Source organism: Alosa pseudoharengus, unplaced genomic scaffold (genome assembly GCF_046254945.1).
Source record: "Alosa pseudoharengus isolate Yale_2024_CS ecotype anadromous, Long Island Sound unplaced genomic scaffold, YU_APseudo_1.1 YU_APseudo_1.1_scf_19, whole genome shotgun sequence".
In the NCBI taxonomy this organism is placed as follows: domain Eukaryota; kingdom Metazoa; phylum Chordata; class Actinopteri; order Clupeiformes; family Clupeidae; genus Alosa; species Alosa pseudoharengus.
The window spans coordinates 827,501-845,000 of NW_027468657.1; the positions used below are offsets into that span (position 1 = coordinate 827,501).

The 17,500-nt window shown below is 42.4% G+C and overlaps 1 protein-coding gene across 2 annotated transcripts in view; it reads right to left on the reverse strand.

Annotated features, from left to right (window-relative positions):
- Positions 1-17,500, reverse strand: part of dennd5a (DENN/MADD domain containing 5A) — a 67,544-nt gene that overhangs the window by 41,123 nt on the left and 8,921 nt on the right. For both annotated transcript variants that reach the window (XM_076291480.1, XM_076291478.1), the window contains exons 5-6: positions 8,495-8,682; positions 6,245-6,541 (exon numbers count right to left, since the gene is read on the reverse strand). In XM_076291480.1, coding sequence (XP_076147595.1) covers positions 6,245-6,541; positions 8,495-8,682 — 485 coding nt within the window. The remainder of the gene's footprint in view (positions 1-6,244; positions 6,542-8,494; positions 8,683-17,500) is intronic.

A 17,500-nucleotide genomic window follows, 5' to 3' on the forward strand; every position in this document is an offset into this window, starting at 1 on the left:
GATTGGATGGTGTTCAGTAAAGTAATGAGTGTTTACACATGTGAAGAGAAAGAGTGAAGCACGTTACTTCCTGTTCAATGTTTGTGTGTTAGGTAGAATATTGTGTGTGGTGTTTTGCAAAATGTGTTTTAGTCAATTGAAAACTGAGTCAAACACTGAGAATTAGTGTATGGTTTTGCAGATTTGGTGTGGGGTTATGATGGTTGGAAGACATGTTTAGAAAATTGTGTGACAAACAAAGATTTAGTGTGTAAGCATTTGAAATAAACTGTAAAGTGTGTGTGTGTTTGAGCAAATGAGTGTGTTAAAGTGTGTTTGTATGAGCAAATGAGTTAGTGTGTTAAAGTGTGTGTGTATGAGCAAATGAGTGTGATAAAGTGTGTGTGTATGAGCAAATGAGTTAGTGTGTTAAAGTGTGTGTGTGTATGAGCAAAAGAGTTAGTGTGTTAAAGTGTGTGTGTGTATGAGCAAATGAGTTAGTGTGTTAAAGTGTGTGTGTGTATGAGCAAATGAGTGCGTTAAAGTGTGTGTGTATGAGCAAATGAGTGTGTTAAAGTGTGTGTGTATGAGCAAATGAGTGTGTTAAAGTGTGTGTGTGTATGAGCAAATGAGTGTGTTAAAGTGTGTGTGTATGAGCAAATGAGTGTGTTAAAGTGTGTGTGTGTATGAGCAAATGAGTGTGTTAAAGTGTGTGTGTATGAGCAAATGAGTGTGTTAAAGTGTGTGTGTATGAGTCAGAGAGATGGTTTGGGTTATAATAATAATAATAATAATAATAATAATAAGCTTTATTTGTATAGCACCTTTCATACACAGAATGCAGCTCAAAGTGCTTTACATTTGAAACATGTAACAAAATAATAGTCAGTCAGTCATTATCAATCACATTTCTTCATTGCTGGGGCCGTTTATGATCCACTCAGCAACATATCAAAAATATAGAAAATGACATGTCATAAGACTGGCAGCCTTAACCCTCTTACCCCCCACAAGCACGCCATATGGCAACTGTGGCAAGGAAAAACTCCCATATTCCAGGAAGAACCCTTGAGCAGAACCTGACTTAATAGGGGGAGCCCATCTGCTTCTGGCTGGCTGCGCCCTCCAATAGCAGCAGATGTAGAATAATCTGAAAAAGTAGTCTACAGGATAAGACGAGTTAACTAAAAGCTTTCCTGTACAGGTATGTTTTCAGATCTTTTTTAAAAATATTTACTGAACTCGCCTGCTTGATGTACAGAGGCAGGGTGTTCCATAGTTTGGGGGCATAATGGATAAAAGCAGCTTCTCCACTTTGTTTGTGGAGCACTTTGGGTACGATTAAAAGATTAGAATTGGATGATCTAAGTTTCCTTTGTGGTTGATAAGATATTAAAAGCTCAGAGATATATGAAGGTGCTGTGCCATTCAGAGCTTTGTAAGTAATTAACATAACCTTAAAATCAATTCTATAGGAAATAGGGAGCCAGTGCAGTTCAGCCAACACAGGGGTGATGTGTTCTCTCTTCTTAGTCTTAGTTAAAAGTCTAGCCGCAGAGTTCTGTATGAGTGCCAATTTCTTTAGATGTTTTTTGGGAAGACCAGTGAAAAGTGCATTGCAGTAGTCTAACCTGCTAGTGATAAAGGCGTGAATTAGTTTTTCTGCATCTTGTTGAGTTAAAAAGGGCCGCACTTTGGCAATGTTTCTCAAGTGGAAATAGGCTGTTTGAGTAACTTTACTGATATGGGGCTTAAAACTTAACTCTGCATCTAAGATGACACCGAGGCTTGTTACTTTTGGTTTGACCTGGTGTGCCAAGTTCCCCAGATTACTAAGAACAATATCTCGCTTTAGTTTTGGTCCCACCAAAAGTACCTCTGTTTTGTCATCATTTAGTTTCAGAAAATTTTTGCTCATCCACTGATTAATGGAGGTTAGGCATGCAGTGAGGGAGCAAAGGCCATCTGGGTTAGTTGGCTCCACAGAAATATACAACTGGGTATCATCTGCGTAGCTATGGAAGTTTACATTATGCTGACTTATGACATTTCCCAATGGAAGCATATATAGGGAAAATAGCAGGGGACCAAGGCAGCTCCCCTGGGCCACACCAAAAGGCAAGTCATGTTTTTCAGATACATGATCTCCTAGACTGATATAAAAATCTCTGCCAGTAATGTAGGTTTGAAACCAGTTTAGAGCATTATCAGAGAGACCCACCCACTTCGCAAGGCGGTGAATTAGGATGCTATGATCAATGGTGTCAAATGCCGCACTCAAATCCAGAAGAATAAGGATTGAGGCTTTGTTTGAGTCAGTAGCCAGTCTGAGATCATTGACTATTTTTACTAGAGCCGTTTCTGTGCTGTGATTTGATCTAAAACCTGATTGGAATTTTTCAAGGATACTGTTTTCGTTGAGGAAGGTATTTAACTGATTACAAACAACTTTTTCAAGTACTTTGCTCAGGAACGGTAGATTTGATATAGGCCTGTAGTTGCTCAGATTGGTATGGTCAAGATTTGACTTTTTAAGTAAAGGTTTCACAACAGCGGTTTTAAAAGCAGTTGGAAATATACCTGTTTCTAATGAGGTATTTATTACCTTGAGAATAAAGGGAGCTAAGCTATCATATAGTTTTTTGAGGAATCTAGTAGGGATTGGATCTAAAACACATGTTGAGGAGCCGGTTTGAGTTATAATTTTACCAAGCTCAGATTGAGTAATAGTGCTAAAGGACCTTAATTTTGGGGGGCTGTTTTTGGGTGTACTATCAAACATATTACTTGTATTACCAATAGCCTCCCTTATAGAAATTACTTTGTTTTCGAAGAAGTCTGCAAATTCTTCGCATCTTAGAGAGGATGCCTGACTGAGTGTATCAAAAGGTGTTTGATGCAATAGCCTATCAATGGTAGAGAACAACACCCTAGAGTTTCCACTGTTTTCAGCAATTACCTTAGAGAAGTGGTTCCTTCTCTCATTCCGAATAGCTCTATTATAATTTGCTATTTTTTCTTTTAGAATGGCACGGTGAACCTGTAACTTAGTTTTTCTCCATGTTCTCTCAGCTTTTCTACATGATCTTTTTAGATCATGGATATTTTCGTTCATCCAAGGTGTCAGTTTGCTACAGGGCCTTTTTTTAGTCTTTAAGGGTGCCACTCTATCAAGCATAGCGCCTAATTCATGATTGAGAGCCTCTACCATTTGATCAATGGGATGATGTAAAATATCTAAATTTATGGAGTCTATAAGAGCTATGAACTGCTGTTCTGCTCTAATGTCCAAGAGTCGCGATTTGATTGCAATTTCGGGATGAATTTTTGGAGTATGTAGTACTATATTAAAAGATACACAATAATGATCAGACATATTTATATCATTTACTGATAAGACTGTGACTTCTATCCCTCTAGAAATGACTAGATCGAGGGTGTTGCCAAGGTTGTGGGTGGGTCCTGTAACATGCTGCTTTAGCTCTAAACTGTCCAACACATTAAGGAACTTACTGGCTTTAGCATCAGTTGTCTTATTGACATGAATATTAAAGTCGCCATTTACAATTATCCGATCATAGCTAGTGATGATGAGCGACATAAGTTCAGAAAACTGGTAGAGAAAGCCAGCCCATAGTTTAGGAGGGCGGTATAAGGTTAATAGAAGTACAGCTGGGTCAGCCTTCAGAGTGAGGGCAATGTACTCAAAGGAAGCGAATTCACCAAAGTTGACTCTAGTGCAACTATATTTGTTTGAGAGAATGGAGGCAATTCCACCACCTCGTTTGCCTTGTCTAATTGAGTGGAAGAAATTATAATTTGGGGGACAAGTTTCAACAAGAACAGCTTCGCTGTCTGAAGTCAGCCAGGTTTCAACAAGAAACAGAAAATCCAATTGTTTTTCACTAATAAAATCATTGATTGCAAAGGTTTTGGTAGTAAGTGCACCTATATTCAGTAAACCCATGTTAGCTGAAAATGCCTCTGGCTTTTGAGGAATATGCTGAGGTATGGAAAGAATATTTGTTAGGTTTCTAGTTTTAAATTTGTCTTTTCTTTTTACTATACGTTTGGTAGAAATCAACGTTGGAATAGAACTATAAGCATAAGTCATGCTATTGCATGAAGCAGCTTGATCTATGGTAGTAGTATTGTATGTTACCCTGCAGAAAACATTCTCAGACCCATCCACATGTATAATGCCATTCGAATCAATACCTGGGGGGCGTGAATCTGTAATATTTTCTACAGAATGTCAATGCCTCAGTGTGGACGCTATGTTGTCAGAGAGTAGCCTGGCTCCATGTTGGTTTGGGTGGAGACCATCACGCTTCAGCATACTGGGCCTCTCCCAGAACAAGCCCCAGTTGTTGACATAGGGGATGCTTAGGGAAGCGCAGTAGCGTTTGAGCCAGGTGTGGAGATCGAACAGTCTGGACCATCTCTCAGCACCTTTTCTGTAGGTAGGGAGAGGCCCAGAGATGACAAAGCGTTTTTCTGTGCCCATCAGGGTGGTGATGAGAGTTTTGTAGTTTTCCTGCAGTGCTACTGACTGCTTATCTCTGATGTCGTTTGTGCCCACGTGTACGATGATGTTGTTGACCTTGGTGTGGCAGGCCAGGATGCTTGGGAGTTTCTGCTGGATGTCAAGGACCTTGGCACCAGGGAAGCAGTAGACCTTGGAGGGACCGCTACATGATGGGGGAATGCAGAGGTCTCTAACCATGGAACTGCCGATGACCAGGGTGGAGGTTGATGAGGTCCGGGGAGGTGGGGGTCGGGGGGGCGCCGACTTTGAGGGTTGGTGTGCTGACTAGTGTGAAATGCCTCCTGATTTGAGCGTTGTATTGCCTCTAATTCAAATGGCCGCAATAACTACTCAGGAAAGTCACAAATGTATCATACTAGTTGGGGTAGTATGACACATATTTTCCAGAAAACCTGACAGTCGTAATTCAAAATGTTTTGTTTAACAATATCTTTTTTTCGTGGATTTTTGGATTATAGTTGCTGCTAATTATTGCTGAACACAAAACAATGGTCTCCACAGACAGTAAACAATAAACAACAGCAAGAGGCTACAGTGTTCAGATCACCATATTTTCCAGACTATAAAGCGCTCCGGAGTATAAGTCACATCATACGGCAACAAATTTGTCATGAAGAGGAAAAAAACCTATATAAGTCGCACACGACTATAAGTGTATTTAGAAATTAATTTCACGAAATCCAAGACCAAGAACACAATGGCACACAGAACAACAGGCTGAATAGGTGTCCGGTAGCTATGGTAACACAACACAGTTATTCAGCTACACTATTTAGCCAGCTTGATGTTGGTTAGCTTGGTAAAAAGGAAATTAAAATGTCAGTTCCTGGTCGCACAGTTTGTTGTGATGATGTCTCCTTTCTGCCATATGTCAACATGTCGAACGCGCCCACTGCAGCTTTTCTGTGCAGCGCTGCAACATGTCGAACGCGCCCACTGATTTGACACTACCAGAACAGAAGTAAGGCAATGTGTTGGAGACCCTCCTTGTTATAGCCTCTATGTGTTGCCATGGAAACCCTCCTTGTTATAGCCTCTATGTGTTGGAGACCCTCCTTGTTATAGCCTCTATGTGTTGCCATGGAAACCCTCCTTGTTATAGCCTCTATGTGTTGGAGACCCTCCTTGTTATAGCCTCTATGTGTTGCCATGGAAACCCTCCTTGTTATAGCCTCTATGTGTTGCCATGGAAACCCTCCTTGTTATAGCCTCTATGTGTTGGAGACCCTCCTTGTTATAGCCTCTATGTGTTGCCATGGAAACCCTCCTTGTTATAGCCTCTATGTGTTGCCATGGAAACCCTCCTTGTTATGGCCTCTATGTGTTGCCATGGAGACCCTCCTTGTTATAGCCTCTATGTGTTGCCATGGAAACCCTCCTTGTTATAGCCTCTATGTGTTGCCATGGAAACCCTCCTTGTTATAGCCTCTATGTGTTGGAGACCCTCCTTGTTATGGCCTCTATGTGTTGCCATGGAGACCCTCCTTGTTATAGCCTCTATGTGTTGCCATTGAAACCCTCCTTGTTATAGCCTCTATGTACATTTCATAGTTTGCAAAAAAACTACTATAAAACTACAAGGCAAAGTTTTGGATTGTGCTTTGCTTGCTTGCCTTTTAGATCCAAATAAACTCATTTATGTGTGTGAGTGTGTGTGTATGTATGTGTGTGTGTGTGAGTGTGTGTATGTGTGTGTGCGTGCGTGCAAGTTCTTACCTTCTCCAGGCTGATGCCGGTCTTCTTGACGAGAGCCTGCAGCCGAGCGATGGTGGCGTTCTCTCGCAGCAGGGCAGAGTCTAGCGCAGCCACGCCCACATTCCCGTTGCGCTTGTCGTCATGGCAGCGTGGGCGCGGCCTGTGTGGGATTGGTGTGGCGCTGCCCTCTGGTGGCAGGTTGAAGCGCTGCAGGGCCTCCGTCAGCTCCTGCAGAAACTCCCCCCGCTGAGGGAACTGGGGCAGGTCCTCTGGCAGCTCAACGCAGTGATTATCAACGTCCACGAAGCACAGGTTAGCCTGCACACACACACACACACACATTACATACACACACACACACACACACATTACATACACACATACACACACACACACACACACACAGAGCAGTGATTATCAATGTCCACGAAGCACAGGTTAGCCTGCACACACACACACACACATTACATACACACACACACACACACACATTACATACACACATACACACACACACACACACACACAGAGCAGTGATTATCAACATCCACGAAGCACAGGTTAGCCTGCACACACACACACATTACATACACACACACACACACACACACACACACACACACACACACACACAGAGCAGTGATTATCAACATCCACGAAGCACAGGTTAGCCTGCACACACACACACACATTACATACACACATACACACACACACACACACACACACACACACACAGAGCAGTGATTATCAACATCCACGAAGCACAGGTTAGCCTGCACACACACACACACACATTACATACACACACACACACACACACACACACACAGAGCAGTGATTATCAACATGCACGAAGCACAGGTTAGCCTGCACACACACACATATTACATACACACACACACACACACACACACACACACACACAGAGCAGTGATTATCAACATCCACGAAGCACAGGTTAGCCTGCACACACACACACATTACATACACACACACACACACACACACACACACACACACACACAGAGCAGTGATTATCAACATCCACGAAGCACAGGTTAGCCTACACACACACACACACACATTACATACACACACACACACACACACACACACACAGAGCAGTGATTATCAATGTCCACAAAGCACAGGTTAGCCTATATCACACACACACACACACACACACACACACACACAGGGGTGTAGTGGGCGTTGGACGCGGGGGAACGCCGTCCCCCCACTTCTTGGAGCATTGGTTTTTGAGCATTTTAATAAGCATTTATTAATATAAGTGTTGTTACCAGTGGTAACAACGCATCACGCAAACGTCTCCAATTAGGCCTCTTTGTCATAAAATTCGTTACAAGAATGACCGTCATGCTGTAGCACTCCACCGTAAAGACATTGAAAACTACGTAGCTTGTCGTTCCGCGAAAAGTAGCTAGAAAGTGGCTAGAAAACCATAGATTATACAACTGCCTGTATCCGAATCTAGCAAGCATCTTCATGGGCCACTGTTGCAATTCCTTCGTTTGTGTTTTGCAGAAAGCAGGTAGGCTAATCCAGTGATCAAAATGACGTGCGTGCGTGCGTGCGGTGTGGTGTGTGTGTGTGTGTTTGTGTGTGTAGTGTGTGTAGTGTGTGTAGTGTGTAGTGTGTAGTGTGTGTAGTGTGTATAGTGTGTGTAGTGTGTGTGTGTGTAGTGTGTAGTGTGTGTGTATAGTGTGTAGTGTGTGTGTAGTGTGCATAGTGTGTGTGTGTATAGTGTGTGTGTGGTGTGTGTAGTGTGTGTGTGTATAGTGTGTGCAGTGTGTGTAGTGTGTGTGTGTGTGTGTGTGTGTAGTGTGTGTATAGTGTGTGTGTGTGTGTGTGTGTGTATAGTGTGTGTAGTGTGTGTAGTGTGTGTAGTGTGTGTGTGTGTGTAGTGTGTGTGTGTAGTGTGTGTAGTGTGTGTGTGTATAGTGTGTGTAGTGTGTGTAGTGTGTGTGTGTATAGTGTGTGTAGTGTGTGTGTGTATAGTGTGTGTAGTGTGGTGTGTGTGTGTGTGTGTGTGTGTGTCGTGTGTGTAGTGTGTGTGTGTGTATATAGTGTGTGTAGTGTGTGTGTGTGTGTAGTGTGTGTAGTGTGTGTGTATATAGTGTGTGTGTAGTGTGTGTAGTGTGTGTGTGTGTGTAGTGTGTGTGTGTGGTGTGTATATAGTGTGTGTGTAGTGTGTGTAGTGTGTATATAGTGTGTGTAGTGTGTGTAGTGTGTGTGTAGTGTGTGTACCTCCTGCGGGAGCTCCAGTTTGGAGCGGTCCTGCTGGCCGTTGGCATGGAGACCCATGAGGTAGGGCACGGGCGCGTCCAGGAAGTGCATGAGGGATGCGGGCAGGATGGGCACGTACACGTGCTGCCACTGGAACGGGAACATGAGCGCCGTGATGCCCTCCGCCACCGTCATCAGCCGCTGGTAGTCTGCGGAGATAAACACACACACACAGAGATACACACACACACGCACACGCACACACACACACAGAGATAGATACACACACACACACAGAGATACACACACACACACACACGCACACGCGCACACACACACACACGCGCACACACACACACACAGAGATACACACACACACACACACGCACACGCGCACACACACACAGAGATAGATACACACACACACACAGAGATACACACACACACACACACGCACACGCGCACACACACACAGAGATAGATACACACACACACACAGAGATACACACACACACACACACGCACACGCGCACACACACACAGAGATAGATACACACACACACACGCACGCACACACACACACACACACACACACACACACACACACAGAGATAGATAGATACACACACACACATGCACGCACAGACACACACACACACATACACGCACACACACACACACACATACACGCAGAGACACACACACACACACACACACATACACACACACACACACACAGAGATACACACACACACACACAGAGATACACACGCGCACACACACACACACAGAGATACACACGCACACACCCACACCCACACACACACACACACAGAGACACACACACACACACACACACACATTTCAAATTAAAACTATGAGTGGTGTAGGCCAGATTTGAGTGGTGTAGGTCAGAAGTGCTTATTGATGACTAGTGCAGTGCCCGTTTAAACATGCCATTCCTGAAGACAACCCGTAGCCCAATTACATGCCCACAGGTATGCCTGCTTTAAAAATAGGATGATAGGGAAAGATCATTCCAGCTAAGCATTCAATAATGAATACTGAATATTATAATATAATAGCCTATAATTAATGTGGCCTCTAATACATGTGTAGCCTAATAAATGTAGGCATGGCTGCATGTGACATTAGCCTAACAACTGTTTTGAGTTAAGGCTAAATGTCTGGCTTACTGAATAACTTCCTAATGCTATTTGAAGCGTCAGTTATTGCACACACTTTTATTTTGAGTCACTACATACCTGTGTTTGATGGCGTGATAAGTGACGTCGCTCAGTCTGCAACTTGTTGTCTAACGTTAGCTATGTGGCATTAGCCTATCACTCGTTTCAATTTGGGACCTTGCAGTCGGAATTGTCGTTTGATTAGTCAAAGTCTCAAGTCCAAAGTAGCCTGGGCTATTTGAAGCGTCAGTTTATTGCACATACTTTTATTTTGAGTGGTCACTACATACATGCGTGTTGTTGCAAAATCCGCGTAATCATTTTACGCAAGCAAACTGCATACAGGGAGTCTTTATTGCAGAGGTGGGACCAAGTCACTGTTTGGCAAGTCACAAGTAAGTCCCAAGTCTTAGCAGTCAAGTCCAAGTCAAGTCCCAAGTAAATACAGAGAAGGGCAAGTCGAGTCCAAGTCCAAGTCACATCAAAGCCAAGTCGAGTCCAAGTCCAAGTCCCAATCTTTTTCAAGTCCTAAACAAGTCATCAGGTACTCTTCACTTAATAATGCCATTATTAGACTATCAATCATAATTTTAGCTTTTACATATAATCCACAGTATTTTTTTTATAAATACAGATTAAAATATGTTCAATGTTTCTGTCTTGCAATCTTTTACGACATATGCATGTGCATACCTGTGTAATATACACATGTGCATACCTGAGTAATCTGTACAAAACGGATAGCTACATGACACTCAGCACAGCTGCAAATATATATATTGTTTTTCCAAATTGCGGAGCCCACTGTAAGGATGAGTAATAATTTGACTAATGGCATTTCACTGCGCTAGGCCACAGATTTGCCTGCAAACAATTTATTAGGCTGTCTGCCAGTGGCGACTCATAAGGGAAGCCAAGGTCAACACTTTAAAAGATTTATTTAAAAGATAATAATGACAGTATTTTTTTTTTTTTAAGTATTAATTTCTTAAGAAATACTAAACATTTGATGCTGTTTATCTCATTTGTAAATGGTGCACTGTCACTTTAAGCCCATTGTGTGCCACTGTCCGCACGTTCTCATAATGATCTTTTTTTACCAGCTCTATTCAGCCTATGGCTAGTCCACAAACTCAAAAATTGTTTGTGCCACATGTATAGCACAATATTAACAATGATAAACATGATATTAAGTTGGCACAAACAGCTTTCATTCCTTTGGAAAGAGAAGCATGTATGACATGATGCTTGCTTGACATTTTCTGTTTGCAATTAAAAGTGAATTATGAGCCTGGTAACCAGTAGCCACCTAGCTACAGTAGCTGAGTGGAATGCGTTTTAATCGGCATATCATGTGCTTCATGTAAATAAATTATAGAATACTTCAAGACTCACCAGTTCCATTACACAAAGGCAAAGACAACTCTTCATTTTCTTGTCCACTTTCCAAATCACAGTGAGTGCAGCTAGTATGTCATAGTGACCTGAATCTCCTAGTTTATAACAAAGGGTAGTGAGAACCGGATAAATTCGCAATCTCCTCTAATCTCGTATTTGTTGCCTTCACGATTTCCTTTTATACGTTTCTTATTTAAAATAAGATATCAATCATCATCAACAATGACAAGCCAGCTGGAACCTACTCGTTTTCCCTCCCTCTCGTGCGTGCTTAGATGCGTTCTCAATTAAATGCAGTAGCTAGCATAAATTGGATCTTCATGGAGAGGTCTCGAAAAGTATCATCTTTAACATGCTGTTGGTGCATTTTAACATTAAACGTTCTCTCTAACAAGAGTGCAAATCAGTTTGCAGTAAAGCTACTATTTATTAGCTAAATGTTGGTCCTTCCTCTGTCTCTTGGTGCCCTACACAGTGTATAACGCGTGTGGGGGTAGTGGCAGCACTGAACTGTGCTCTGGCTGCTTGTCTCCGCTATTTTTATTTTTCATATTTTTTTTAGTCGCGGAGGGAAAGCGTCTCTGGGGTGACTGGTCCACGATCAAGAAATTTAGTTTTTGATTCGAGACATGTCAAGTCATCACAAGTCAAAGAGGCAAAGTCCGAGTCAAGTCTCGAGTGAATAGTATTCAAGTCCAAGTCGAGTCGCAAGTCATGCAGAATTTTATCAAGTCAAGTCTGAAGTCATTAAAATCATGACTCGAGTCTGACTCGAGTCCAAGTCATGTGACTCGAGTCCACATGTCTGCTTTATTGGTGAGGTCAGACATGATAATCATCTTGCATCTTAACCCACAAGCGGTTCCCGAGTAGCCTTATTCGTTTCTATAAATTGCGACTGACTATCATCAAGTGAGACCTAGCTACTGTCAGTACACGATCCATGGAGCTCCCCTGAAACTGGCCCCCTTGGAAACAGTGCAGCGATAAACGTCCTACGTAAATAAGCATATTTTGAATTGATACACTATGCTGTCATTCAAAAAGACAGGAATTGATACACTATGCTGTCATTCAAAAAGACAGGAATTGATACACTATGCTGTCATTCAAAAAGACAGGAATTGATACACTATGCTGTCATTCAAATGAAGGCCCAGTATCCCTCTCTCCACATCCCAGCAGTCTCACTTTCTCACCTCTAACTCACATTTGGAATATTCAATTACATGTTTGAAAGCAAACAAATTTTGTTATACATTGTTAGTTTTAACTCAATGCAAGTTTAATGGAGATTTTAGTAGTATAGGCGTATTAGTAGTATAGGCGTATAGGCGTATTAGTAGTATAGGCGCATAGGCGTATTAGTAGTATAGGTGTATTAGTAGTATAGGCGTATAGGCGTATTAGTAGTATAGGCGTATTAGTAGTATAGGCGTATTAGTAGTGTAGGCGCATAGGCGTATTAGTAGTATAGGCATATAGGCGTATTAGTAGTATAGGCGTATTAGTAGTATAGGCGTATAGGCGTATTAGTAGTATAGGCGTATAGGCGTATTAGTAGTATAGGCGTATTAGTCGTATAGGCGTATAGGCGTATTAGTAGTATAGGCGTATAGGCGTATTAGTAGTATAGGCGTATAGGCGTATTAGTAGTATAGGCGTATTAGTCGTATAGGCGTATAGGCGTATTAGTAGTATAGGCGTATTAGTAGTATAGGCGTATAGGCGTATTAGTAGTATAGGCGTATAGGCGTATTAGTAGTATAGGCATATAGGCGTATTAGTAGTATAGGTGTATTAGTAGTATAGGCGTATTAGTAGTATAGGCGTATAGGCGTATTAGTAGTATAGGCGTATTAGTAGTATAGGCGTATAGGCGTATTAGTAGTATAGGCATATAGGCGTATTAGTAGTATAGGTGTATTAGTAGTATAGGCGTATTAGTAGTATAGGCGTATAGGCGTATTAGTAGTATAGGCGTATTAGTAGTATAGGCGTATAGGCGTATTAGTAGTATAGGCGTATAGGTGTATTAGTAGTATAGGCGTATTAGTAGTATAGGCGTATAGGCGTATTAGTAGTATAGGCGTATTAGTAGTATTAGTAGTATAGGCGTATTAGTAGTATAGGCATATAGGCGTATTAGTAGTATAGGCGTATAGGCGTATTAGTAGTATAGACGCAGGGCTCTACAGTGCGCCCATTTCACTCGCACATGCGAGTAAAAATGATGCCATGCGAGTGCAAAAAATATTTAGGCGCACTGGTGCGAATGACTTCTAACCATGTCAATGTTTGTCTACAAAATACACTGCAACATCGAGAAACATTACTGGTGCAAACCATAGAATCACGTGGCGAATGCAGCATAAAAACTACACCTGCCATCAACGTTAGCAGTTTCGCGTTGTGACTCGCTAGTAGTCGCTTCTATCAAATCCAAGAGCGCGCAGAAAAAGCGGAAAGGTAGACTAGCCAGCCAAGATGCAAAGATTGAAGAAATTAGTTCTTCTATCCACCGAATTCATCGGATATAGGAGGAACAGGATGAGATTCTGAGAATGCAGTTAGAGTAGGAAAGGTAACCTAACATGCCTTTTAGCCCAGTTGACGTATTGGCTGCAATATGCAAAATATAGCTGTAGCGAACAGGCACAAAAGTAGCCTCCCGTAATACTCCCATTTTATTCAAAGGTAGAACGCTACTGACAACTCCAGGCTTCCACGCATGCTTGTTTGTTTACACCGAATACAAGCTGAAGTGCAAAACGAAAGTAGGCCTAACGTTTGCCTACTGCCCCCATCAATGCAGATATAAAAAAAATATATATATAATAATAATAATAATAATAACTTCAATTTATATAGCGCCTTTCAAGATACCCAAGGTCGCGTTACAATGAGGGGGGGGGGGGTAAGGGGTCCTCACTAGTAACCACCACCAATGTGTAGCACCCACCTGGGTGATGCACGGCAGCCATTATGCGCCAGAACGCTCACCACACACCAGCTTGAGGTGGAGAGTGAGGGAGTGAATGAGCCAATTACAGTGGGGGATGATTAGGGGGCCAGATTGAATGAGCCAGATTGGGAATTTAGCCAGGACACCGTGGAACCCCCTACTCTTTACGATAAGTGCCATGGGATCTTTAATGGCCACAGTGAGTCAGGACCTCGGTTTAACGTCTCATCCGAAGGACGGCATCTCCTACAGTATAGTGTCCCCGTCACTGCACTGGGGCATTGGGATCGATCTTTTTTGGCCAGAGGGAAGAGTGCCACCTACTGGCCACCCACCAACACCACTTCCAGCAGCAACCCAGTTTTCCAAGGAGGTCTCCCATCCAAGTACTAACCAGGCCCACACCTGCTTAGCTTCAGTAATTCAGCTAAGACAAGGTATCCATTGGTATGGCTGCTGGCTATCCTTGATAGCCTAAGTTGGGTTTTGTGGAAGAGAAAATGGACTGTTTTAGTAGTAGTATTAGGCAGTATGCAGTCAGATAGGTCACCATGGGCATATTTGGATTAGCTACAGATGGATTCACAAATAAATAAATTAGCCTACATTTGGCAGGATACTTGATATACAGGCTAAATGCAAATATGGCAATGTATGATATTATTTTACATTAACAAAATGTAGGAAAATAGAACAGACTGAAAATAAAGTAGGCACTGATCTTTAAAATCCTGTTTCCTGTAGCCTAAATGTTGTCAGTCATTCTTAATATTCGCAATTGGTGCACTGGCATGTTTAACTGTTAGCTGCAGTGTAATGTTAGATTATGTGTAAGTTAAGTACAGAAGTGACTGTGCGCCCAAATTTCTGTCTGTGCTCCTAAATTTTTTAACTTGGGCGCACAAGTGCTCCTGGAAATTTTTTTTAGTGTAGAGCCCTGAGGCGTATTAGTAGTATAGGCGTAATAGGCGTATTAGTAGTATAGGCGTATTAGTAGTATAGGCGTAATAGGCGTATTAGTAGTATAGGCGTATTAGTAGTATAGGCGTATAGGCGTATTAGTAGTATAGGCGTGTAGTATAGGCGTAATAGGCGTATTAGTAGTATAGGCGTATTAGTAGTATAGGCGTATAGGCGTATTAGTAGTATAGGCGTGTAGTATAGGCATATTAGCAGCATATTCAACAGATGCTCCTTTATCTTTCACCTTAATTCCACTGCTCGAGTACAACCAACATGGCGTTTGGCAAAGAAGCATCTTCAGCTCATTCTGTTAACAAATGACAAGGTGCTGACTGGCTGCTTCGGTCCTTCTTTCCTTCTACCCAGTGATGTTCTACCCAGTGATGTTCTAGACTGAGTTCCTTCTACCCAGTGATGTTCTAGACTGAGTTCCTTCTACCCAGTGATGTTCTAGACTGAGTTCCTTCTACCCAGTGATGTTCTAGACTGAGCCCAGTGATGTTCTAGACTGAGTTCCTTCTACCCAGTGATGTTCTAGACTGAGCCCAGTGATGTTCTAGACTGAGTTCCTTCTACCCAGTGATGTACTAGACTGAGCCCAGTGATGTTCTAGACTGAGTTCCTTCTACCCAGTGATGTACTAGACTGAGCCCAGTGATGTTCTAGACTGAATTCCTTCTACCCAGTGATGTCCTTCTACCCAGTGATGTACTAGACTGAATTCCTTCTACCCAGTGATGTACTAGACTGAATTCCTTCTACCCAGTGATGTACTAGACTGAGCCCAGTGATGTTCTAGACTGAATTCCTTCTACCCAGTGATGTCCTTCTACCCAGTGATGTTCTAGACTGCGTTCCTTCTACCCAGTGATGTTCTAGACTGAGTTCCTTCTACCCAGCGATGTACTAGACTGAGTTCCTTCTACCCAGTGATGTCCTTCTACCCAGTGATGTTCTAGACTGAGTTCCTTCTACCCAGTGATGTTCTAGACTGAATTCCTTCTACCCAGTGATATGTATGTATGTATATATACTTTTTTGATCCCGTGAGGGAAATTTGGTCTCTGCATTTAACCCAATCGGTGAATTAGTGAAACACACACAGTGAACACACAGTGAGGTGAAGCACACACTAATCCCAGCGCAGTGAGCTGCCTGCTTCAACGGCGGCGCTCGGGGAGCAGTGAGGGGTTAGGTGCCTTGCTCAAGGTCACTTCAGCCGCGGCCCACTGGTCGGGCTTGAACCGGCAACCCTCCAGTTACAAGTCCAGAGTGCTAACCAGTGGGCCACAAAATGTACTAGACTGAGCCCAGCGATGTACTAGACTGAGTTCCTTCTACCCAGTGATGTCCTTCTAGCCAGTGATGTTCTAGACTGAGTTCCTTCTACCCAGTGATGTTCTAGACTGAGTTCCTTCTACTCAGCGATGTTCTAGACTGAGGCCCCGTCCACACGAAAACCACAGATATATTGTTTCTTACCGTTTTCAAAAAACCCCTTGCCTCCACACAAAGAGGTGAAAACGAGCAAAAACACTGTCCATATGCCAGGACAGACCTCATTTCACTTAGTTTTGTTTATGCTGCCACCTTGCTGTTACTTTGGGTAACTGCAGCAGTGGCGGCTGGGGGTATTTCCTCTAGTGAAGCAATTATGAAATTATGTATCTCATACGTATCTCAAAGCATTGTTTTTCACTGTAGAAATTACAAATGTGATATTATCTGGTCTGATGAAACGAAGACTATTTGGCCACAATTCCCAAGGGTGTGTGTGGAAGAAACCAGGCACTGAGCTGACTCATGTTTGTCCTTCTTTAAGAGTTGGGAAGCTCTAGGCTCAGGCTCACTCATCAAGGGGCACTCTACAAGATCGCTGCCCAGAAGTGTGTCACACCTGCTTCTGTGATTGTTTTTTATTGGAATAAAGATTGAAACTGCATTAATTGAAGAAACATCCTTTTTCCTATGAACACCTTGTGTTTTTCTCACACACTGCTTCCCCTGTAGTCTTATAGAAGCCTCATCTGCTGTGTAGTCATAAGTAGCCTACTACTACCAGAAACGTTTTAATACGGCTGTTACTACTTCCTGAGTTAATGCGTCCTGATTTATGAACACAGCTGAGCAGGATCAGAATCAGGATCTCTGAAAATGCTTGTTATAACTTTATAATGTTTGAGTCTTGGACATTATTTGCCTGTAAGTAGATAATTAGTGTTAGACAAATATTTATCATGAGATATCTTTGACTTTCGTAGTTCTGTAACTTTGCTATATTTTGTGCATACTATAGTTAGCTAAGTTATGCTAGCTCTCGTCGTTAGTCAGAGTATCGTTAGAAGGCTAATTACTAGCGGCCCTGTGTTTTGAAGCTGTGTGGTTAGCAGGATAGCTAACTGTGTTGTATTACGTTCACAATGTAATGAAATTCATATGTCTGTATTTTTTTGGTTTTACAAGAGTGTGTATGAATGAGTGTAAGTGAAGACTTATCTCTTTACTGAGTGTGTG